Source organism: Typopeltis vanoorti, chromosome 8, assembly GCF_054136105.1.
Source record: "Typopeltis vanoorti isolate ZY-2024b chromosome 8, IOZ_Tvanoo_1.0, whole genome shotgun sequence".
NCBI lineage: Eukaryota > Metazoa > Arthropoda > Arachnida > Uropygi > Thelyphonidae > Typopeltis > Typopeltis vanoorti.
In genome coordinates this window covers 144605418-144631837 of record NC_143556.1, presented here as the reverse complement: position 1 = coordinate 144631837, position 26420 = coordinate 144605418, and the positions used below count along the sequence as shown (strand labels likewise).

General features: G+C 35.2%; 1 protein-coding gene across 2 annotated transcripts in view; it reads right to left on the bottom strand.

Moving 5' to 3' along the window:
• LOC150104404 (poly(ADP-ribose) glycohydrolase-like) overlaps nt 1–26420 on the bottom strand; it is a 351154-nt gene that overhangs the window by 141730 nt on the left and 183004 nt on the right. For both annotated transcript variants that reach the window (XM_090396352.1, XM_090396353.1), the window contains 2 exons: nt 19930–20004; nt 16040–16132 (listed from right to left, as the gene is read on the bottom strand). In XM_090396352.1, coding sequence (XP_090252478.1) covers nt 16040–16132; nt 19930–20004 — 168 coding nt within the window. The remainder of the gene's footprint in view (nt 1–16039; nt 16133–19929; nt 20005–26420) is intronic.

Here is a 26420-nt window from a genome sequence, read left to right as displayed (position 1 = left end):
AATTTGAAACACAGGAACTTATTCTTTCAAAAAATGTCTCCAGTTCAATACGAAAAACTGGGAACCAGTGTCCAACAGAACATTACAAGGTACCCCTTTAATTTTGCCTCGAATTATTGTCATGGATTTTATAGGTAGTTCTCTGATATCTTTCCTTATTTTCCTTGGTCTGTTTACAGGATAGCGGCGAGTAAACACAACATTAGACTAATACCACGTATCTCTAGTGGAGGATCTGAAGTAGTTCTGAGCAATATGCCCATATCTGTTACAAACGTAACACTCAGGTGGCTCTCTTCTGCTCTTTCCCTCTTTATTCGTTCATCATTGACAAGAGGCATCTTTTGAGTCTTTAGCCTTGAGTTCTTCCAGTTGTTTTATAACTGAATCAAGAGTTCAATCATAGGTTGATATAGTTTTTCTACCTCCTGTTTGATAAATGAACGTAATTCCCTCAAGTCAGTGGAGTCTACTAACTTTGGGATAGTTAGTTTTTCGCTCTCTAATTTGTTAACGATATTTGAATTGTCTTGGTCCTCATTTTTATCCTTTTGATCTTTATTGGCCTTTCCCTTTGAATATCTGGGTCTTTCTCGCGCTTAGCATCACATTTAAAATAATTTTCCTTCTTTATAACGTGTACTTGACTGGTGTTAGAGGCGGGATGTAGGTCGCCTAGTCTCTCCTCTCTTTCTTTTCTGTAGTCTCCCTAAGCTCTTCTCTTACTCCTATTTTGAATTGTTGGAATACAGCCCTTTGTAAAATCTCTTGTGGTGAAAAATAGAAATATTTTTCACCTATATCGATTTTACATGGGCTATTAAAATATTTATAATTAAAAGTGTATATAAACTACTGTAATGTATTAAATTTTGTAATATAATGTTAGAATAACTGAATATGGAACCACAAGCAATTGTAACAAAAAAAAAAAAAAAAAGCTCAGACAGGATTAGGCTAAACTGAAGGTCAACAACAGTCAAAGGTCAACAGACTACAGACTATGAGTATTGCTGCCAAAACCTACTGTAAGCATGGGTGATAAGAGCGCTACCAGTAAATCCAGGAATTTTTTGGATATGATATAAAAGGCAGAGATTGAGGCTTGAGGGCTTTCTTATTTTTTGTTCCTTTGGCAAGTTTTTCGAGAACGGGAAGAGTCGCGATCCCGCGAGCAGTAGTTTCTGGAGATCATGGGGAGTTCACTGGCAGTATTACAAGATATCCTTCCATGAAATTCATCGACGAATGTACCTATCCACGTGCGTGCTGATTTGTAACAGCCGACAAAGTTCCTAACATCGATGAAAAAATGCATTAAAGTTACAAGGAAGGAATTTGCAAGATGACAACCGCCAGATAGTGCCCAATCACAGCCGTTGCGCAAGAAAAAAAAAGAAAGGTGTCAACGGAATTCACCCTTAACCCTTTTGGATTCAGGACTGTACATGAAATAATGACCTTGTAAGTAGATTGCTTTATGTTAATAGCCTAGATTGTGTGTACAGAAGATATAGATGTTGATTCTATTTAACTAATGGTATAATGTGTTTGAAGAGGTCAGAAAGCCAAGCGTCAGTTTGAATGTGTATAATAGAATATTGTAATCTTGAATAATGCTCGTGTTATTTAATGTTTAGAATGTGTATAGTGTAATTTTGCCTTATGTTAATAGTAATGAGAGTAAGGTTATGTGTGCTAACACCAATCCACGTGTCCAATAAGTTGAGCATAAATAATTTCTTTGTCCAACGCTTTAAGTGAATTGTTTTAATGAATGTGTAGAGAATCTGACACGTGATATGTCCTATTCACTTTTGTATATAAATTGTCTTAGTTAGAATAAACATGTTTGGTTTTGTTAATAACTTGCCTGATCTTTGTTAGTCAATGCACTGTCTCATAAAAAACAATTCGAACCTGTGTGACCTAAGTAAAGTTACAGACATGACTGAGTAATTTGGAGTTGCTTGAGAAAAAATTTAATTAAGGATTATTATACATGCTTAGCTTAAATATTCTTTTCTATGTAAAGGAAAGACAGAAAATTTTTTTACATGATCCTTAATAGTGCAGTCGTTAACAAAAATAAATTTTTAAGGATTAATACATTTGAATTATAGCAACGTAGATTAAGGATTTGGTGCCAGCCAGAGGCTTTTCCTACGTCTACAATACTAGCACATGTGAGAGCATACTTTACGGCATTAAAAGGGGGGAGTAAAACTAAATAGGTTATGAAAGGAATAAAGTCAAACAACGGTATTAATACGTGAGTTAGAGAGATTCAAGCATATTGGCATTTTGTACAAGCTCAAGCAACCTCGAAAATAATGAAATAAGAGGTGAAACACATCGAGTTAAAAAGTAAAGTCATAAACTATATAATAAACAAATAAATTACAAATTAAATTATTAATTATATGAAGAGCCAAAGGCTTCAATTCGGTGACATATAAACTTATTTAAGTCAAGGGATATTACATCCCATATTGTTTCATAGCCGAATAAGAAACTCAAAGAGTTTCATGCCGAATATAGTAAACATATAAAGTTCGGTGAGTCCAAGCATAAGCAAATACCTGGATAGTGTTACAACTGACCCTTTAGGGAGTGCAACACTGAGGCAACTCATGGTAAGGGTGGAGCAAGCTACGATCACTATTCCTGATATTTCCCCATAATGTGAAATTAAATGTCGCCGAATTGAAGCCTTTGGCTCTTCATATAATTAATAATTTATTAGGACACCTTCTTGACAATTCTCATAGTAGGGTATATGTAAGTTCTGTTTGCTACAAACTTGGTATTTCTAGGTCTACCTACTCACTGATGAGACCTCAATAAAGGTTGAAACCAGTCTGGGTAGTGACCTTCTCTCACTCATAATGTAGAACAGTAATACAGCTCCTAGGAGCTGGGTTTCACATTATGGGGAAATATCAGGAATAGTGATTGGAGCTTGCTCCACCTTTACCATGAGTTGCTTCAGTGTTGCACTCCCTAAAGGGTCAGTTGTAACGCTATCCAGGTATTTGCTTGCACTTGGACTCGCTGAACTTTATATATTTACTATATTCGGCGTGAAACTCTTTGAGTTTCTTATTTGGCTACGAAACAATAGGGATGTAATATCCCTTAACTTAAACAAATTAAATAAAATATAGCACCACCTCCTTCAAAATTTCTGCATTAATTGTATACTCTGCAACTCAACCATGTACTAATTTCAAGACTTTGCAATTAACAACATTAAATTGATAGCTCTACTCATTTACCCACTCACAATAGTCCATTTAGATTCTTTTGCAAGGCCACAATGTCTGCCCTACTTCTCATAGCTGTTCCCAATTTTGCATCATCAGAAAACAGCTGCAATTATTATTAATTTCCTATCAACATATTTCCTGAAATTTAACTTATTACTTATCAGCACTCCAATATTGTCATATTTAACATTTCAGTCTTCTAAGCACTTCTGACTGAATCAATTCACCTAAATCTTGGTCTTCCTGTAGGTCTTTTTTCTGCAAACTTAATTTCAAACATCTGTTGTTTTTAGGTGAGCCCTGGACACACACATTCTTGAATGCCAACAATGTCAGGTTCTTTCCTAATATCCTCATTTTTAATACAATTCGCCATTGATGATGTCTCTTCAGGCCCCTAATTTTTCTAAGCAAAGAGTTAAGTTACAGATCTCCAATTCTAATATCAGGTGCAATACCACTTTCTTTCATAACACAATCCAAAAGGATAATGAATAAGATAGGAGATAACGTGCATCATTGTCTTAGCTGATTTTACATCAAACTATCCTTCGGTATTTCCTTTAATTCTAACTGCTAACTTATAACTTAAACACAGACTATGTATTGCTCTATATAATGTTCCATTTACACCATATAATTGTAGTGTTTTGAAAAGCTTTTCTCTTAGCACCTTGTACAGATTCTTGTATATTCCATTGATTTCTAATCTATCTGTCATACAGGGAAAATCTGATCTTGACAACCTCTATTTAGGTTGAACCCAGCTTGTTCTTCTCCAGGTTCCTCTTCGCAATTTTTCTCAGCCTCTACTCAAATATGCTCCTATAAATCTCATCCGGTTCACCTAACAGAGAAATTCCTCTTTAATTCTCATATTCAGCTTTATTCCCTTCTTTTTTTTTTATAGATGGGAACTATGAGAGCTCTACATCAGTCACCAAAAATTCAACCTTCTGACCAGGCTATCTGAATTATGCAGAGTGCTCACTGCAAGACTTTTAAAACTTCAAATTTGAGTATTTTTGAATATCATCTACTCAAGCTGCATGTCCACATTTTAGGCTTTTGATGGCTTTTCAACCTCAAGTATTGATATGTATTCCTGTTTGGCTCTCTCTTGAAAACTTTTCTAGTACTGTTCTCTCGTTGTTTGTTGCATTTAACAGTATTTCAAAATAATTATTCCAGGCATCTACAATATCCTTATTTTAAGATTTCATGTCACATTTATCATCATCTTTGATTCCTTTTAGAGTACTCTTTTCACCATTTGTAAGTTTTTTCAATAAATCCGTACCCCCCCCCCCCCATTCCTGATATTTACTTTCTATTGTCTTCCCATGACTTGCTTAACTAGTTTTACATAGTGATTAGCATTCTTACATTTTTCTCTGTATTCATCTAGGACAGTGTTTCTCAAAGTGTGGTATGCATACCCCCAGGGGTATGTGAAAGGTCTTCAGGGATTACATGGCAATTTTCGGCTATGCATCATTAACGCATGGAATTATTATTAAGAAAAAAAAAGAATTATTTTAAACGTATATATTTCTCAATAAATTATATATATTACGTATGAATTCTCTTACTCAAATTGTGATAACTGTTTCATTTGAATAGTTTGTAAATTCGGGGGTGATCACTCATGAATCTTAGTTCTGCTTCGTATATGAATGTACATTGCGAACCTGCACCAACACAAAGAGCTTACGATAGCGACTGATAAAAAAAGTAATTATACGAATCATTAGTAGATGTAATTAAGACAATTAAGCAGATATTAATCAATGTGCTTCATTATTTGTTGTTAGTTAAATTAACGATTAATAGGTTTGGACTACTTTCACAATGATATAATTGCTTTAATAATGTACAGAAGTTATAATACTATAATAAATATTATAATTTTTTTAGCTATCAAATTCTGAAGTATGGATCATTGGTTAAAGACTGGATTTATAAAACACACAAAAGAGAGCAATATAGCAGATACAAGTAGCTGTAAGCAACAAGAAAACGTTGCTATTGTATCTGGATCAAATAAAATTGATAAGGGTGTGTCGTCTGAAATCTCTAAAGAACCATTTAGGAAGAAGATGAAAAAACTTCTTAAGTACAACATGAATTACTTGAAATGTGGATTTTCATGGATGGGAAATGAAGAGGAAAACCTATTCCATTATATGTCATTTGTGGTGAAACTTTAAATAATGAAAGCATGAAACCATCTAATCTAAATCGCCATTCTGAATTGAAACATAATGATTACAAGGACAAACCTGTAGAATTTTTTCAAATTAACTAAAAAATTTAAAAGAATCTCAAAAACTGATGTGATCGTATCAGGAAGTGAAAATAAGAAGGCTTTAAAAGCTTCATATCGTATGTCGCTATTATTAGCAAAAAGTGGTGCAGTGGAAACAACTGGTGAAACTGGTCAATCCTGCAGCAAAAATAATAGTAAAAATTATGATTGGAGATAATGCAAAAAGGTCGTCTTCTGATCGGATTTGCCTTTCAAATATTACTGTTCATTGAAGAATCACTGAAATGGCTGAAAATATAAAACAAACATTGTTATCTGATATACATAAGAGTCGTTAATATTCGTTGCAGGTCGACAAATCCACTAACATTACAAATTTTGAAAATCTTCTAGTGTTCATTAGGTACGAGAAAAATCAAAAACTTCATGACGACCTTTTATTTTGCCAACCCTTGCCAGAACATACAACAGGAGAAGAAATATTCAACAATATAAATACATTTATGCATCAAAACAAGCTTGATTGGAAGAGTTGTGTTGGAATAAGCATGGACGGAAATCCATGGTCGGATCTAAAAAAGGGCTCGTTTCAAGGATTCAAGCTGTTGCACCAGACGCAAAGTCAACACGCTACTATGTTAAATATTTTATTCATATGATTTATGTTGCTTATTTAGTTTACTTGATTGAATCCTTTCTTATTCAAAACCTTACTAATCCTACCAGCTGCTCTATTGTTATCTCTTCCTATTCTATCTTTCTATCACTATTTTACTTCTTCAGATAACGGGCCTAATATACTTACATCTAGGATTGGTTCCTCTTCGGATACTGGCAAATTTATATTATGCTGCGCCAGCCAGTATCCTATAGTAGAAAAGGATTCCTACTCAGGGAGACAATACTAGATTCTGAGCCGTTCTTACACAATACTGTACTTTAATGCTGCTGTATAGATTCAGACTGCAGTCGTGACCTAAATCTATAATTATATACACTTTCTAATTCCTTCCTGCCAAAATAGGTTCTATTTTTATAAGTGGTAGTTTGGAATCGTAATCAGGCATGACTCAGGTTTAGGTAAATATGATATGTTTATTGGAATATCTAAACAGAATACACAAAAATCCATACACTCGATTTGACTCGATACTAAATAAAAAAAACTCGAGTTAAGAAGTTAACATATTCAAAATTAAATCAAGAGTTATGAAACATCATAAAACACAGTAATTGAAAATTGAGATAGATTGCAAATGATATGAAGTTAGGTTAAATTTCCTTTCTGCAATGCTATTCATAAGATAATATAAACAAACATTCTTATGTTACCCAGTTACTATAAATCCACTATTCTAATCTTGTTAAGTTAATTCTATCACAAACAACACAAAAGATCTCTTCTAAACAATTCTTCTTTTTCTCAAAAGAGGTTAACTATCTAATTAGGGACTGTCCACAAAGTTCTTTAGAAAATGTTCTTAATTTACATACACATATAATCTTCTAAGGAATATTATACACAAAATAGAGTAATTTTACTTTACCAAACTTCTTCCCGTGTCTTTCAGCACCACGTGTACGTCTGGTTACTTCGTGTCTATTGGCTGTCCTTACGCTAATGTAGGGGTTATGCTATCTTCATGATTTCTGCCAAAAACGGACTTGAATCTCTTTGTTTCAGGATACATTTCGATGGGACTTTTCAGCGACGGCTTGATTCTGCTAGGACTGGAAATTTTACCTTCAGCTCTGCGTAGAATCCTACTCCATTCTCAAGAAAACTCGCTGTCTGACATCTTAGTACAGACTTCACCCCCCCCCCCATGCAAACTACCCACTAACTTCCGAACCACCAAGCAGGAAAATGATACAAGAGGGATTTCTCGATACGGTGCTCGTCCCCTTATATTCCTCCTTAGAGCACCCTCTTTTTCTCAGAGTCCCCTTTGAACACAGCCCTTATCTTTTCACCCCTTGGGTTCATCCCTTGCTTTTTCCCGATGCTGTTATGCGCTTGTATTCCCAGAATTCACGTCAATATACGTTCCGCTTAAGTATGGACGGAACTGCCGTTCATGCAGTTCCGTCTAAGCAACTGCCGCCTGCATTACGCTGTACATGTGTGTAGTTTTATACCTTCTAAGAATTATTATTCAATAACTATTTGATGACTCACAGTTAATTTTACACAGCTTAAGTGAGGCTTAAATAAAGTCAGATTATCCCTTTTATAAAACATACTCAAATAAAATCTTAATATGATCACTATAGCTTAAATATATGGTACATGAAATAAAGAATACAAATTTTATACAAAAAATGAAGTTTCACCTTTGATTTCAGCTGATGTGCAGGTATTTCTCTTTATTAGTAAGTTTAGTATGTTAGATTCTGAATGAATGATTTCTTTGCAAGATTCCTTCATTTAGGATCTAACAACTGCATACACAGGGAGGCTTTGGTTACACATATGATGTCTGCAGACCTAAGAAAAGTTTTGGATGAAGCTGTAAAAATCATAAACTATATTAAAGGCTGACCTCTAAATGCCAGACTTTTCTTTCAACTTTGCAAAGAAATGGAAAATAATCATACACAATTTCTTTTCCATCCCAATGTTTGTTGACTTTCTCATGGAAAAGTCCTTCCTTGTTTATTTGAACTTCAGAATGAACTACAAGTTTTTCTTGATGAAAATTTTGAATTGAAAAAACATTCATATAATTGGAATATATTATTATTTATATATTTATTAATACCTGACAGATATTATTATTATTAAGAGAGACCTCCAGGGAGTCAGAGACTTATCGAGGGAGACCACATACTACACACACCAGCTATCATACTTATTCTTGAATTCATTCACACTGCTTGCACTCACAACATCCAATGGCAATCCATCCCAATTTCTGAGAGAAAAATCTAGCCCTCACACCTTTCTTGGCAGCCTTCATTCTCAGTTTCTAAGGATGCCCACTATCCTTTACCCACCCTCCATAAATTGAAATCCTGTATGACTTTTTCAGAAGTTTATAAGTCTCAATCATATCAACCCCCCCCTGCTCCTTTCTCCTGTTTGCTAGTGTCTGCAGTCTACAAATTCTCAATCTGTCTTCATACTCAGTATTCCACAATCCTGATATCATTTTAAACACTCTCCTTTGTACTCTCTCCAATATATCAGAATCACAATGGAAACCAGGAGACCAGACCTGTACACAATAAACAAAGTGAGGTCTTATCAAGGCCTCGTAAACAGGCAAAATAACATCCTTATCTTTACATGTGAATGTTCGTTTTAGTATTGCCATTATCTTTTGAGTTGTATTTACAATCTTTGCCACATGGCCCCTAAACTTCAACTTCCTATCTATTAACACTCCAAGATCCCTAGCCTCATCAGTTTCTTCTAGCCTAATCCCACCAATATAATACGACATTGGATATCTAATCATGCCGAAGTGAATGACTTTACATTTACTGACATTGAACTGACACCCATTTTCCCATGCCCACAATTCCAGCCTATTCAAATCATTCTGCAAAGACTGCATATCAGCAGCATTCCTGATTACCCTACCTATCTTTGCATCATCAACAAATAACTGTATGTCACTTGTCAAATCCTTCCCGATATCATTAATGTACAGATTGAATAACAGTGGACAAAGCACTGATCCTTGTGGCACACCACTTGTTACCTGAAACCTTGCAGATGCAGATCCCCCGTATACCACTTTTTGATATCTGTCAGTCAGCCATCCTCTTATCTATGCTAATATTGTATAACCCAAAACCATTTTCTCCAATTTATGCAGCAGTCTGCCATGCTGTATTCTGTCAAAAGCCTTAGCAAAATCCAAAAGGATCAAGGGGTATCCATTCCTCTTGTTCAATGGTAACATTGAACAAGAGGAATCCATTCAATGGTAACATTGTTATAGAATGTGAGCAAGTTGCTAAAACATGACCTTCCTTTAGTAAACCCATGTTGTTCATTGCAAAGTAGAGATTCACTGTCGACCCATTTCTGAATGCAGACCCTAACCAATTTTTCCAAAATCTTCACCACCACTCCTGAGATACTAATTGGTCGATAGCTGGATACATCAGTCTTTGCACCACCCATGTGCGATGAAATTACCATACATTCCTTCCATTCCTGAGGAATCTTCCCTGTTCTGACACTCATATTAAATATCCTGGTCAAAGGGATGGCCAGTTCAGCTGAACACTCTTTTAGCACACGTGCTGATATTCCATCAGTCCCTATTGCTGAATTCTTATTCAGTTTGCGCTCTAATACCTCAGCCTCACACACCTGCATTTCTTCATATAGCGAAGAGGTAACAGTGAGCTCAGTGTTGCATTCATCAGGTTGTAGCTTTTAACAAAATGGGCACTCATTAAATGAACAACCTCTTCTGCATCTGAAACCCTCACGTCATCTAGTGAGGGTTTCAGAATTAAAAGAGTTATTCATTCATTCATATTCATTCTTTCTTTTACTGGCAGCATATTGATAGAATTCTTATGGGTTGTATTTAGCATGCAGAGCCAGTTTCTTTTCATAATCAGACTTTGCTTTCCGTACAACAGTTGTGATTATTCTAGCCTGCTACTTATAACATTCATAACGGACGTCATCCTTACGCAAACGGTATTCCTTCCACATCGTCCTTTTCTTACGAATCTCTTGCTTAATAACTATACACATCCATTTGACTCCTACTCAATTTATTCTTCAAACTCTCAGGACACATTCTGATATTGCATCATTTAAGTATTGTTTAAATGCTTCCCATGCACTGTCGATATTCTTACCACCCAGCAACCGATCCCATTCCACTGAACTCAGTATACTCCTCAGTTGGTCATAATTTCCTGCTTTGTAGTTCAGCATATAACCTTTTCTGAATGGAACATTCATAAACTTAGTCACTTCCCAAGTGAATACCACATGATCACTGTCATCGTCATCAACTGGAGGCAGAATAGTTACGTCTTTAACTGAAATGCGCTCTAACACTCTTTGACCTCAAGTTCCTTCTATCACATGCTGCTTGTCCTGCAACAACTCAATAAATGCATTTTCATTCTTCTCATGAGATTCTACTGCTACTCAATCAATATTTGGATAATTAAAGTCTCCCAATGATGATTACTCTTTTCGCACTCATCTTTTCTATTTGGTGATTCATTTCTTCATCACCAGCAACCGATCCACCAGGTTTGTTACAATACCCCACTATGCATTTTGTCTTGTTAGATTCCATCTCACACAAGATGGCTTCAAACTCACTGCCACATGAAACATTGTTAGTAGTATTACTACATTCACAGGTCTCAACTCTAACTGGATATATATTTACTGTATTAAATAATCTTAATTTGTCTTTACAAGGCAAGGAAATTTCTATATTTCATGTCCAAGATAAAGTGAAATGCCAGATTGGCAAAGATGAAGTTATGGCAAAAGAGGGTTTGCAATGAAGAATTTGGCGAGTTTCTATCTTTTCATGAATTGCTTGCAAGTTCAAATGAACAAATTGATGATGATGTGAAAATTACTATCATGCATCATTTACAACACTTATAAATAAATCTAGAAAAGTATTCCCCTGAATTGGACATTAAGATTGAGTGGATAAGATACCCTTTCAATATCAATAAATCTATGCCAAAGGGTCTGTCGCCAATAGAAGAAGAACAACTTTTAGAACTAGCTTCTGGTGGTTTCCTAAAAAATAAATACAAAGAATACGTTATCATCATTTCGGCTACAAATACAGAATGAATTTCCTGAATTAACAGATAAAGCTCTGAGGTTTGTTTTTCCATTTCCAAGTTCATATCTGTGCGAAGCTGGATTTTCGGCCCTTGTAGATATTAAGATGAAGAAGAGGAACTGCATTATAGATGTCGAACTGCATCTGAGATTGAAATTAACAACTATAAAGCCAAATTTTGCTGAAATTTTATCCCACCATAAGCAATTCACACCTCTCACTGATGATATATTCTTTAAATTAAGTAAAAATTTATAGTATCTTTATAAATTTTGTTCTATTAAAAATAAATATATATATTTTTTGTTTACATATACATCTAAATTCAAATAAAATAGACATTTACAATGAAATATACTTTATTTATTATTATTATTTTGCTTCTTGGTCTTAATGAAAATTTAAGAAGGGGTACATGGATATCTGAAGTTTGAGAAACACTGATCTAGGGCATCTGCTGACTTATTTTCTGGGAACTTTCGGTATACTTTCTTCTTTTTTACAACTGCTTCTTTAATTTCTTGTGTTTCACCATGGTGTTCTTAGATTTATGTCCTTACAGAGATCTTCAGCACATGCCTCTCTAATTGAATCAATCAATCAGTGTTTTCTTCAAATTTTGCCACTGAGATTCCAAGGTATGGTTCTTGTTTTGAAACTATTTTTTTTTTACTTCAGTGTTTGTATAGCTGAATGTCTACAGTTAATCTGTAAACACTGCTAAACTTAACTTCTTGAAACTTTTTTAATACTGTTCTTTTCAATGTTCTTAAGTGATAGTCGCTTCCAATTTCAAATCCTCTGTACTCTTGTATCCTGAACCAGCATAAAGGTATCATTATCAACAATGACACAGTCATTGAGGCTTATTTCTTGTTTCATTTCTCCATTATCTTGCTTTCTTTCTCTTGTGTCTTCAATACTTCTCTCTAATAAACTTTTTTGAAGTTTTCGTACTTCAAAATATGACCCATGTATGATTTGTTTCTTTTTTGCACGTTCTTTATTAGTTCCATTTCATTACCCATCATCTACCAATGCTTATGGGTCAAGACTGGATAACTGGGAGGAGACCTTCACATGGCATTTTGGGAATGTGAAGAACTGACCAGGGCTTCTAATGTGATGTCCAATCCTCACCTTCTCATGGTGCATCTTGTTGGATATCTACCTGGATATTGAATGAACGAGTATGGGCTGACAATTTGGGATTTAGCCGAACAAATTGTATTCTTAGTCTATAACCATAACTCAAAATGATGGTACAACAGGATGGAATTTCATGACAGCTGGGGTATCACCCAATTAAACAAGTTTCCCATTGTTTTTGTCAGAAAACCAGAGCAAACAGCAAAAAGTCAGCTACTGGAACAAACCAAAACCCTCAACTCAAGATCACCAAAGATCAAGATTGGCACCATAAGCATAAGAAGCTTCAATGAAAAAGAAATGGAACTAGCAGAAGTTGGATAAGTACCAGATTGACATAATAGGTTTTACCAAAACAATGAAGACAAAAACAGGCAAGATCTTTCTAAGCAACAAATACAAGCAGGAAATAACAATCAGGAAAAAGAAGAAGTAGCTATAATATTAAACACTAAATATGAGGATAATCTTCTTGAATGGCAGGCAATATCAAGAAGAGTGATGTGGGCTAATATCAGATTGGGGGCCTGAACAATGAGACATATTTGTGCTCATAGTCACACAGAAGGTTCTAATATGGAACTAGGAGAGGAACTTTTCGAGGCATTAGAGAAGGCAGCTGACACAAAGAAAAGTTGGAAATGATTACCAGACATATAAAAATGTTTTGGGAAAATTTGGAGAAAAGAGCAAAGCTAATAATAATGATAAATACCTGCTAGATTTCTGCTCAGGACATGAACTAGTTATTACTAGCATCATGTTCCAACATAAAAATGTGCACAAATTCACATGGAGAAAGGGGCAAGGAATAAGAAAGGTTTCAATAACTATGCTATTGAGACCTTTTGATGTTTTCTCACTGTTCACAGAGGATTTGAATAGGAAGTGATCACCACTTAGTGCTGAGCAAGATAAACTTGCATGTCATATTGAAAAGAAGAGTGTGTAAGAAAGTCTTGAAACAAATCAAAGATGAACAGCTATCACATATGAACTATGAACTCAAATGCACAAAGATTATTCAAGTAAAACAAAAAGAGTTTGAAAACAAGAACCAAACCATGGAGATTCAGTGGCAAACCCTAAAGAAAACTTTGATTGATTCAGCCAGAGAGACATGTGGTGAGGTAATCTGCAAGGATAGAAAAATCAGAACTCCATGGTGGGTTCAGGAAGTTAAAGAAGCACTCAAATCAAAACTTCTCACAAGTGAGTCACCTTGTGCTCTTAGAAAATAAAGAGAAAAATGTAAGAAAGCAAAGCACTGTGTAAATTAGCTAAACAAAAAGTCATGGGTAGTCTTTGGAAAGAACATTGAAAATAAATCTCAGGAAGGTGGTAAAATATTCTGGAGGCTATTGAAAAAGTTCAGAAATGGAGAAAAAAGTATTGTAAAAGAAATCAGAGATAATAAAGAGGACATGAAAACTGAGGATAAAGATATTCTTGATGTACTGAGTAATTACTTTGAAAAATTGCTAAATGCAATGAGCAGCAGCATGTTTGTAGAAAACACTCAACAAGAATGCCATCTGGAATATATATCTGTACTCAAAGTAGAAAAAGCTATCACAAACCTGAAATATGGAAACGCAGCTGGAGTAGATGATATTCAACCAGATATGTTAAAATATGGAAGTATAAATTTTTTACAGTGGCTACACTGCATAATTCAGAAGGCCTGGTCAGAGGGCCAAATTCCAAATGACTGGAATACAGTGCTCATAGTATCCATCTATAAAAAAAAGGAAATAAAGTTGAATGTGAAAATTACAGAGGAATTTCTCTACTGAGTGTTCCTGATATGATTATGCAAGTATTTCGTGAAAAATGGCTAAGAAAAATTGTAGAGGAGAAGCTTGGAGAAGAGCAAGCTGAATTCAAGCTGAAAGAGGTTGTCAGGATCAGATTTTCACTTTAAGACAAATAGTTGAGAAATAATGGGAATAGAAGAAGGATCTGTATTGTTGATCTGGAAAAGGGATATGACAATGTGCCAAGAGGAAAGCTCTTCAAAACACAGTTACATGGTGTAAATAGGACATTATATTGAGCAATACATGGTCTCTATTTCAGCTGTAAGTAATCAGTTAGAATTGAAGGATGTACAGAAAGATGGTTCAATGTTAAATCAGGTGTGCGACAATTCCCTGACTAAATTGAATAATTGTGTAATAAAATTCGTATGCAAATGAGCATTAAAAAGACAAAGACAATGAAAATAGGCAGAAACATTGAAAACATCAACTGCACACTGAATGGAGAACCTGTAGAAGTAAAATATTTCAGCTATTTAGGCACATTTTTTTAGTGAAGATGGCAAATTGAACTTGGAAATAGACAGCAGAATTAGCAAAGCTGGTATGGTAAGAAGTCAACTAAAATTTATACGGAATAAAAGATGAGTCAAACACTAAACTAGATGTATACATCACAGTGTTAAAATCAATTTTAACTTATGGATCTGAGAGCTGGGTTAGATCAAACTCTTGATCAAAGACTGGAGACCACAGATATGAGAGTTCTGAGAAAGAATAGGGGACTGAATAGATGTCATCAGTGGCAGTATCATATTAAAAACGAGGCTATTAGGAAAGAACTTTACATTATTAGCATTCAGGAATGTGTTATCAGAGCAAATCTCAGATGGTATGGCCACTTGAACAGAATGGGAGAGGAAAGATCAGGATGGCTGGAAAAGATCCAGAGCAAGACTAAAGTATAGATGGAATGACACAGTGTGCCTTACATGAGAGAATTATAAGATCTAATAATATTGGAATGTTGACAGATAAGAGGCTAATCTACAGGAAAATTGTTGAGAGGAAGTTAATAATAATGTAGTAATATCATAAGATCCTGTACACCCCTCTGAGGGTACATGTCAGGAGTTGGATGATAATCATCATCTCCAAAACTTTATTTTATTATTATTTTTTGTTATTGTCCATGTTTCTGTTTCATAGAGAAAAGTAGACCAATAAAGCATTTAATCAATCTTTTTTTTTCCTTTCTTATTTCTCTTGATGTTAGCATAGTCTTCATTCTGTTGAAGTGTGACTTTGCAATTTCTATTCTTCGTCTTATCTCTATTTTGCATTTTCCATCCTGTGAAATCAAAGGTCCTAAATAAATGTAACATTTGACTTGTTCTATAATTCAGTTTTCTAATTTTATTTTAATTCTGTTTATTTTTCCTACTTGTTATCATAACTTTAGATTTTTTTTTTTCAAATTTAATGCACGGCTATATTTTTTACTCCGTGTATTTATTCACTCTATTAACTTCAAATATCACAGATATTAAGTTGTACACATAACAACATTTAGGTTTTCTGGCAAGTTTGTTTAACTGGAATTTGTTCAGTTCAAAACTAATATTTCACAATTACTTAAGTTTTAAATTAAATAGATTTACTGAATAATCCTTCCTATCCTAAATATCCAAGTCAGATCACGTTTGAATATTTGTTGTTACATCTACTAGAAGTAATTACTTCTATAAATCAGAATTCTAAGGCAAATAATATTACAAAATCAATGTAGTTGCTTACCTGTGTACAAATGTTGGGTAATTCAAGAGCTAATTTTATCATAGCTGGAAGAGTCATATTAAAGAAAGCATCAGTTTCTTCCTGTTCCAAAACCTTGCAAAATAAAAGTATTCTACTTATAAACTGAAATGCAATTTTTGCTTTTGAAAGTCATGTCTATTATAACATATCAAGCTAAAACTCTTAGAAGACCACCATGTGAGACTCAGTTAAATAAATGCTGAGGCTGGCTAGAAGATCTGTTGTGAAATTTGATAAACTTAAAAAACTTATTATTTTGAGAATAATTTCACCAAAAATAATTTACATCTGTAAAGAAATTCTAATTGTAAAAATTTAATTTGCACTATATTTCATTTAATAATGCTCTATTTTACTTAATTAGAGTCCATTAAAAAAGCGTGCGTGCACGCACACTGCTTGGAAGGTAAGCCCCGTTGCAAGACTTTCATTAAACAACCAAATTAATGGCAGTCAGTTCCAGAGTACATTCCCTTAAAACATGTGGTGAAATTTCATCTAGTCTCCCAGCCTTATTAACATTTAGCGTACTGGAATAGATCTCTTCATCACTCATTATCCTTCTAGGAATAAAGCCTGTAGTATCAGGATGGAACAATCTAATAAAGTATCCTTAAACAACTCAACTGTGTCATCTGCTTTGGTCACCCAATTCCCATCTCTACCCAGGAAGCTAATCTACCCACTATTATTTTTCCTTCTACTCACCACATAGCAATAAAACACTTTGGGCTTCTCCTTGGATTGGAGTGGCATTCTCCTCTTATATTATAATTTTTCTCTCCTTACAATACTAGTCTTTCCTAGCCTGAACCTTATATTCCTCATGCAACTGTTTTCCACCTTTCTTTTTATATGCCTTCCATAATCCATTTTTCCTTCTGCAATTCCACTTTTATTCCTTTTGTCATCCATTTGAAGATAAAGCAATTTCTCTAAAATGCTTTATCAAGGTATACAATGTATCATTGCTGTCAACAATTTTTTCTCATGTATCTTCCATGCACTAATGACCCCTCTGCCTTAAAATTCTTTCATCCATTGTACTGCTGCAGTCTGGTTTCTAAGTCTATGATAGTTGCCTGCCTTATAATTCCACATAACTTCCTTCTGTTTTGATACCTCCACATGCTTATTCATCTTAAGTCAAGACTGCTTGTTCACTCTCACCAATAGAGGACAAGTATGTCGCCTCAGTGACAATGAGATCCTCTGATGTTATGACCAAATCCAAAACTCTTGATATTCATGTTCCTTTCACCACATGCCTAAGACAGTTGTCCCTCAAAAAATCCAAAAATTCAGTTCATTTTTATTACTGCAGCTTTCTCCTCTGTCTTATAGTGATATAAACATATCACTATAATTGAAGTCACTCCCCCCCCATAATGATTGCTTGCATTGCATTTGCCAGATTAATTTGACTAAACATTTCCTGCTCATCACTATCTATATTCCCTGGATTGTAGTAATATCCAACTAATCTTGTTTTATGAACATCTATCTCATGCCATACCCTCTCAAGGCCATTAGGGTTATTCCACCGAGATTTTCCACCCAGAGAGCACACAATTCATCTCTTATCATGAATAACACTCCATTACCGTCTTTACTTTCTCTATCCTGCTGAAATATGCTATACCTCCCTGATTTTTATCCCTGTTAAAACATTCTCAGTTACCCAAATTTCACTGATACCAACAACCTTTGGAGAGATTGAGTCAATCAATGCACAAACTCATTCCATTTATTTCTAAAGGTCCTAGCATTGTAAACAGAAAAATCTGTATATTGCCAATATTCTTATATCCATTATTACTCCCTTCATAGTCCACCTGGCTCTGTAATATAGTGTACATCCCCTCATTTCTCAAACCATTATTTCCACATGAAACCACCCCTGCAGCATTCCACCTGTGCAATTCTAGTTTGCCTGTCCTGATGACACTCACTTGCCCAGAAAGCAAAAAGTCTATCCAAATGTGAGAACCCTTCTGCATTTAAACATAATCCATCTCTTTCATACAGTTCTCTTCTATCCTCAAATGTACTCCACACATCTACATATTCCAGACCTCTTTTCCTGCACATCCTCCCTATCATCTCATTCATCATCACTGCTTTTCTCCTGCACTCTACATTATCATACTGGGCATCGCACTATCTTTCCTCAGACACATTTCTGCTGCACTATCTCTAACATCAAACTCAAATCTCATGCTACACGATTCACCCTAACCTCTCATTCATTCGTCCTGACCATTATTACTATCATCTCCTCTACACTTTCATCCTTTTCACTGCCACTGCCCCACTCTTTATCATTCCACCAGACAAACACTCCTGTGGCACTGTACTCTGCACACCCAAAATCATTGAATCTCCATACATGACACTCAGAACAGATTCATTCATCCTTCTTTCACTGGCATCCCTGACTATTATGGTTCCAATCTCTCTCTCTTGCTTCCAGCATTATCATGGCTTTCTGCAAATTCCTCTCTTCCATTCTCTCACCTTCCTTCCTTCCTTGCTCTATGATGCCATTCCTCTCATGCTAGTCAACCTCTCTATCCTCCCAAGATCTTTGTTCAGCCCCCTCAACTCAGTCTTCATTCCTTCTATCTCCTTTCTCCACACATACTGGCTTCAATATATATTAACACATACAATCGTGGCCATCAGACAAACCATCTCCGTCCGCTACACTGGCCAAGGCTAAATCCATGCATATGTCTTTACCATTCTCTCCATCCTCCAACACATGCCATTAAATCCTGAGATTGAGATACTTATGTATCCCAGAGCCTCCCACTGCCTACATTTCATGCACATACACATTCCCATCTCGCATTTTTGAACAACAGGATGCATACACACCACATGCACAGCAAACTACAAAATCATCACTAGGCTGCAAATAATGTAGCTTTTAAATGGTGGGGCTAGTGTAGTGTAGTGCTAAAATTGGAGACCGACATGTTGAAACTTATATCACCACTAACTTCCTATCTACAATTTTCCTCCAAATCAATCTGTTACCTGCCAAGACACCCAACATTATCAGATCTTATATTTCGGTCTTCTAAGGCACTTTTTACCATATCAATCCACCTATATCTTGGTCTTCCTCTGGGTCTTTTTCCTACCAACCTGGCAGAGAACACTTGTTTTGCTAATTTTTCCTCTCCCATTCTGTTTAAGTGACCACACCACCTGAGAAGTTTGCACTATTTTAATTGACAATTTTATTTATTTTTTTAATTCTTAAATAAATAAATAATAAATAAATTTAAATAATAAAAAAATTTAAATAAATAATAAATAAGTCCGCGTGGTTAGCCTAGTGACTATGCGCTTCACAACCATATGCCTGGGGAAGCGAGTGTCCTAGGTTCGATTCCCGTCGGTGACGTGAGGAGCTGAAGGATCTTCCTCAGCCATAGCCAAGTTAGCCAGTCTTGGGCGTGGTCAGCAGGGTTTTTTCCCCAGTTTATTCTGGGGTTTTTCATCCCGCAAAGCAGGCAAACTGGCCTTGAGAACTCAACACTACAGGCCATAGGATACACTAGGGCATAAGGCTGACCACCTTATCCTGTAAACGGAGTGAGGTCCGATGATCAATGGACCCTCGACACCGCAAGGTAAAAGAGGGTATAAGGAAGATGATGATGATAAATAAATAAAACTGTCAATTCAAATAGTGCAAATTGAAAAACCAGTATTGTCACTAAATAAACACAATAATATCTTTCCTTACCTACTAATACTTATCTTTTTTAACAGCTGATGTCATACATTGCATCCATCTTTGTGTGCTAGCCAGCATCAACATCTATAATATATACAGCAGCTCCAATTTACCTTACCTGTTCAAAAAATCCATGTAATCCTTTAAAATCCCATCGATTAGCATACTGTTTGTTGTACTGAAGAATAGCTTTCTGCATATAAAAGATACAATAATGAATAAATATGATTTACAACATACTAAGGTGAATTTTAATTTAAAGAAAATCTTTATCAACACAGAAAATCATATTAACTTGACATAACATATAAGGCATAACAGAGCAAGAGAAGAATCTGAGACCGAGGGAAATTTTTGGAAATGCAGTAATCATGGACTTATTTCATTCTATGGGAATTTTGTAATATTTGCTTAAAGATCATACTAGATAAGAAACATATTCTTGTTTAATCTTTATTCACGTGTAAGCAAACAAAGTTTGCTTCCTTTGTCTGGCTCCTACTGATAAGATCTCAATAAATGGTGAAACCACTATAGGTATAAGTTAAAAATGCCAAGAAATTACATTCTTGGTTTCATCCATTAACCAAGTGTAAGCAAACAAAGTTTGCATGTGAAGTAAGTTCACAACTGGGGTAATTGTGTATAGAGGCTAATGACTTCACATCAATTGCCTTAGTATCTCATAATGAAAGGCACATATCCTTACAGACATGTATAATGCTATGCATTATGGGAAGAGCCACTACCCAGACCGGTTTTGATTTTTATTGAGGTCTCATCAGTAGAAGCCAGACCGTTATTAATTTCAACCTTGGTATCTCTTCTGAGTCTGGCTCCCACAACTTACTTCACAAACAAACTTTGTTTGCTTACACTTGTATAATGGATGAAACAGAAAATTCTTGGCATGATTAATTTATAGTATAACCAAGTGAAAACACTTTCATCTATCTCTAATCCACAGTATTTTAGTAATAAGGTGTGACACCTTTTGACTACTTGCATATAGAAAATATATGACTTCTGCATTACTTCAACCTTGGTATCTCTTCTGGGTCTGGCTCTCACTGATGAAACTTCAATAATGGTCAAAACTGGTCTGGGTAATAGCTCTTTCTATAATGCATAGCATTATACATGTCTGTAAGGATATGTGCCTTGCATTATGGGATACTAAGGCAATTAATGTGAAGTCATTAGTCTCTGTATACAAGTAGGGCAGTTGTAAAGTTACTTCATGTGAAACTTTGTTTGTCTACACTTGGATAACAGATGAAACAAGAATGTAATTTCTTGGCATCTTTAACTTATAGTAAAATCAAGTAAAAAACTTTCAACAACATTCTGGGTAGTGATCCTTCCCATAATAGACAGCAACTTACATATCTCAAAAGAAGTATGCTTTGCATTATGGGATACTAAGACAACAAATGAAGTCAAAAGCCTATATAACAAGTAGGCTAGTTGTGAGGAAACTTCATGCACAAACTTTGTTTGCTTATACCTGGAAAAAGGATTAGAAAGAATATAATTTGTCTAGTATAATTTACTTAGCCACAGTACTGAATAAGTTAAAGATTTCATGGATAATACTAGTTTACATAAGTGAAAGATGGTAAATATTGGTTTAATTCTTCTTCTGTTTAACCAGTCTTATGACTGGTAGCTCAGCAGCATTTCTTTTCATTCTTCTCTTCTGTTTGCTTTCCTCTTTATTTCGTAGTGTTTTTAGTCCAGTGCTTTGTTTTATTAACTGTAGCATATTGAATAGCTTCTCTCTTGGCACCTTGTCATATGCCTTTACCAGATCGACAAAACTTAAATACAGACCTTTGTTATATTCCCATGCTTTCTCAACTATTTGTCATAAAGTGAAGATCTGATCCTGACTGCCTCTATTTGGCCTGAATCCAGCTTGTTCTTCACTAAGCTTTTCTTCCACAATTCTTCTCAACCATTTCTCAAGTATACTGGCATAAATCTTACCAGGAACACTCAGTAGTGAAATACCTCTGTAATTCTCACATTCAGTTTTATTTCCATCTTTATATATGGGTACTATGAGAACTGTACTCCAATCATATGGGATTCGTCCCTCTGTCCAGCCATTCTGAATTATGCAGTGCAGCCACTGTAAAACTTTTATACCACCACACTTCAGCATTTCTGGTCGAATATCTTCTATTCCTCCTGCTTTTCCACATTTCAAGCTTTTGATGGCTTTTTCTACTTCAAGTATCGATATGTATTCCTGACTGTATGCCTGTTGAGTGTTTTTTACCACTGTGCTATCACTGTTTGTTTCATTTAGCAATTTTTCAAAATAATTACTCCATACTTCAAGGATATCTTTTTCTCCCATTTTCATGTTACCTTTTATCATCTCTAACTCCTTTTACAGCACTCTTTCCTCCATTTCTAAGCTTCTTCAACAACCTCCAGAATATCTTACCACCTTCTTGATATTTATTCTCTATGTTCTTGCTAAAGTCCTCCCATGACTTTTGTTTAGCTAGTTTTACAAAGTGTTTAGCTTTCTTTACATTTGTCTCTGTATTCTCTAAGAGCATAAGCTGATTTATTTGCCAGGAACTTTTGATATGCTTTCTTCTTTTCCTTCACTGCCTCTTTAACTTTCTGTGTCCACCATGGAGTTCTGAATTTTCTATCCTTGCAGACAACCTTACCACATGCCTCTCTGGCTGAATCAATCAGGGTTTTCTTCAAGCTTGCCACTGAATCTCCAAGGTTTGGTTCCTGTTCTCATTTTTTCATTTTCATTTTTCATTTCATTTTTTCTTCATTTTTTTCATTCATCAAACTCTTTCATTTTTTCTTCAATAATCTTTGTGTATTTCAGTCTACAATTCACATCTGAGAGCTGCTCAACTTTTATTCGCTTTACAACTTTCTTACATGTTATTCTTTTCAATATGAAAATCAATTTTATCCTGTTCAAGACTAAATAGTGACCACTTCCAATTTCAAATCCTCTGTACACTCTGGTTTCCTGCACCAGGGAGAAAACATCACTATCAACAATAACACAGTCAATGATACTTTTCTTATTCCTTGCCTCTTCTCTCCATGTGAATTTGTGCACATTTTTATGTTGGAACATGGTGTTAGTAATAACCAGTCCATGTCCTGAGCAGAAATCCAACAGGTATTTGCCATTATTATTAGCTTTGCTCTTTTCTCCAAATTTTCCCAAAATATTTTTGTATGTCTGACAATCATTTCCTACTCTGCTATCTAGATCCCCAACAAGGACCAACTTTTCCTTTTTCATTGTGTCAGTTGCTTTTTTCTAAACCATCAAAAAATGCCTCCACTTCTACCTTAGTAGAACCCTCTGTGGGACCATAGGCACAAATAAGTCTCATTGTCCAGTTCCCCATTCTGATATTTGCCCACATCACTCTACTTGAGACTGCCATTCAAGAAGATTAGCCTCGTATTTTGTGTTGAATACTATCACTACTCCTTCTTTTCCTTGATTGTCATTGCCTGAATATAACATTTTGTATTTATTGCTCAAAAAGATCTCACCAGTTTTTGTCTTTTTTGTTTCAGTCACCCCTATTATGTCGATCTGGCACTTATCTAATTCTTCTGGTACTTATCCAATAAGTATTTATTTCCAGGAAGTGTTAAATATCTTCAGAAGTAGGGTTTTGGCTTTTGCTCCCATGTTTTTAATCATATGTCCAAAGATAAGATCTATACCAGGTGATTTGTCTGGGTCAATTTGACTAATTGCTGTTTCTAATTCTATCATTGTGAGGTCCTGAGTAAAGATGTCTTCAGAAGGATAGGCTCTGGATTGTATTAGCTGATGTTTTGCAATTTTCCTGCACCTTTTGTCTTCGTTGTTGTATTGCAGTTTGCTTACTTTTTAGTAACATTTGGCTAAAACATAGGTTCCCAAAGTGGGCGCTGAAGCCTTCTGGGGGGGAGGAGCTATAGGGATCAGAAGCATTTGGGGTCGTTCAGGCGGTCCAGGGGTCGGTGGCTCTTTATAGAAGAAATTAATAATACATATTTAAAAATTAATTATTTTTGTGATTTTGCGATTAGATAATCATTTAAAATTTAAATATTGCTTTTTAATTCATCTTAGCCGTCTTACACGATCAATTTTTTTTTCAATTTTCTATTTCAATTATTTAATCATTTGAAAATTGACCATGTCAGATAGAAATAGATGTCAATTTTCTATGTCAATGAGAAAATAGAGTGTGTATATATATATATGTGTGTGTGTATAATAGGGGGGGGGGGGCATTACAAAATTTGTCTTCAAAGTGAGAGGTGGCCCAAAAAAGTTTGGGAACCTATGGGCTAGAATATTTGCCATCTGTTTGTTGCTGCTGTATTATTTCCTGAGGAGATTGTGTTTTGAAGAGTGATCAGTATCCAGGAGTGTTGCGTTGTTTAATAATCTGATGATATTCCAGTGTTTTGAGTCTTTTCTTCGATCTAGTTTGTTGCAGAATTCTTCCCACTTTTCTTGTCTGCAGTTTGAAATTTAATCTTCAATTTTTTGGGTTAATTCTATTAACTTCTTTCTGTTTTCTTCTGTATTATTTTGTTTTAACTGTTTGTTGATAATCTCTCTTTCGGTAATCATAGCGTTGATGTTATGATCTTTCCAAAATGGAACTCAGCTGTTTTTCCTGAGTGCTCTGGGAATTGAATTTTTTGCAGCTCTTTGTATGTTATTGGTTAATTCTAGTAATTGCTGATCAAGTTCTTGACTAGTGGTGTGCCTGTGCAATATGTTTCTAATAGTTGTGTGTATTTGGGCCAAGTTGCTTTTCTGAAATTCCAAGATCTCTTTTTCTGTGGTTTTTGATCTAACTGCAATTTAATGGTTGTGATGATAGGCCTATGATCACTGATGGTATTGTTTAGTATTTTTCCACTGGGTAAGATTTGCAGTTTCGTAATCTACTGCTGAGATGTCTAATGCTGATTCTGTACCCGTTATTTTTGACAGATATATATTTTGCTTGTTGTTTATGATTTCAAGGTTTAGATCATCAATTATGTCTCCTATTTGTGCTCCTTTCTGGTCTAATAGTGGGTAGTATTTGGCATTTAGATCTCCTAAAAGGATCTTAGTATCTGACATTGTTTTACTTAGTTGCCTAATTCGTTCTGTATTGATGTTTGTGTTATCTGGGTGATATGCATTAACTACTGTAATAGTGCATTTTGGTAGAAATATCTAGACTTCTTGAGCCTCGGTGTTACCATTTAGATTGCTATTTGTAGTTGATATGATTTCTTTATATTTAATGTGTTTGGTCCATAAGAGTATAGCTAGATCTCTGCCAGAACGATCTGGTATGTCTTTCCTTAGTGTCGAATAGCCTTTGATTTGAATTTCAGATTTTGATTTAGTTTCATTTCTGGTAGACATGCAATGTGGATGCTATGTTTGTATAAAATGTTATTAAACTCTTCCATCATTTTTTGAGTGCCATTGATGTTAAGCTGAAGTATGTTGAGAGTCCTCATAGCATATTTCTCACCGAGACCCCCGACTGCAGTAGTCACCGAGTCGGCATCGTTAGCCAGCAATTTTCAGGGTTCTCTGCAAGCCTTTGCAGCTACTGTATCAGTTCGGGACCCTCGAAGAACCAACTGTGCTTCATCCTACAGGGCAATCCCCTACTTCTTGCCACTTCCACCTTGAACGTGGGCAAATGCCTCGGACGTGGGGTTGGACTCTTCTGCAAGGCTCAGTTTCTTTAATCACTATTCATTGCACTTCTTCCACTCTAAATCATCATCATCATCATCAAATTTCTGACATGTACCCACAAGGAGTGTACAGGATATGATAGTACTACATGAAAAATTTACATCATTACTAACTTCCTATCTACAATTTTCCTCCAAATCAGTCTGTTACTTGTCAAGACTCCAACATTATCAGATCTTATATTTCTATCGTCTAAGTCACATTGTACCTTATCAATCCACCTATATCTTGGTCTTCCCCTGGGTTGTTTTCCTGCCAACCTGGCAGAGAACACTTGTTTTGCTAATCTTTCCTCTCCCATTCTGTATAAGTGACCATACCACCTGAGATTAGCTCTGCTAACACATTCCTGGATGCTAACAATGTCTATTTCTTTCCTAATATCCTCGTTTTTAATATGATATTGCCATTGATGCCATTTGTTCAGGCCTCTAATCTTTCTCAGGACTCTCATATCTGTGGTCTCTAGTCTTTGGTCAAGTGTTTTACTTCTGACCCAGCTCTCAGATCCATAAGTTAAAACTGGTTTGGACAGTGTCTTGTATACAGCTAATTTAGTGTTTTGACTAATTTCTCTCTTATTCCATATGAATTTATTCAATTGACTTCCTACCATACCAGCTTTGTTGATTCTGTTGTCTATTTCCATATTTAATTTATCATCTTCACTAAAATTCGTACCTAAGTAGCTGAAATGTTTTACTTGTTCCACAAGTTCTCCGTTCAAAACACAGTTGACATTTTCAATGATTCTACCTATTTTCATTGTCTTTGTCTTTTTATTGCTGACCTTCATACCATATCTATTACAACAGTTATTCAATTTAGTCATG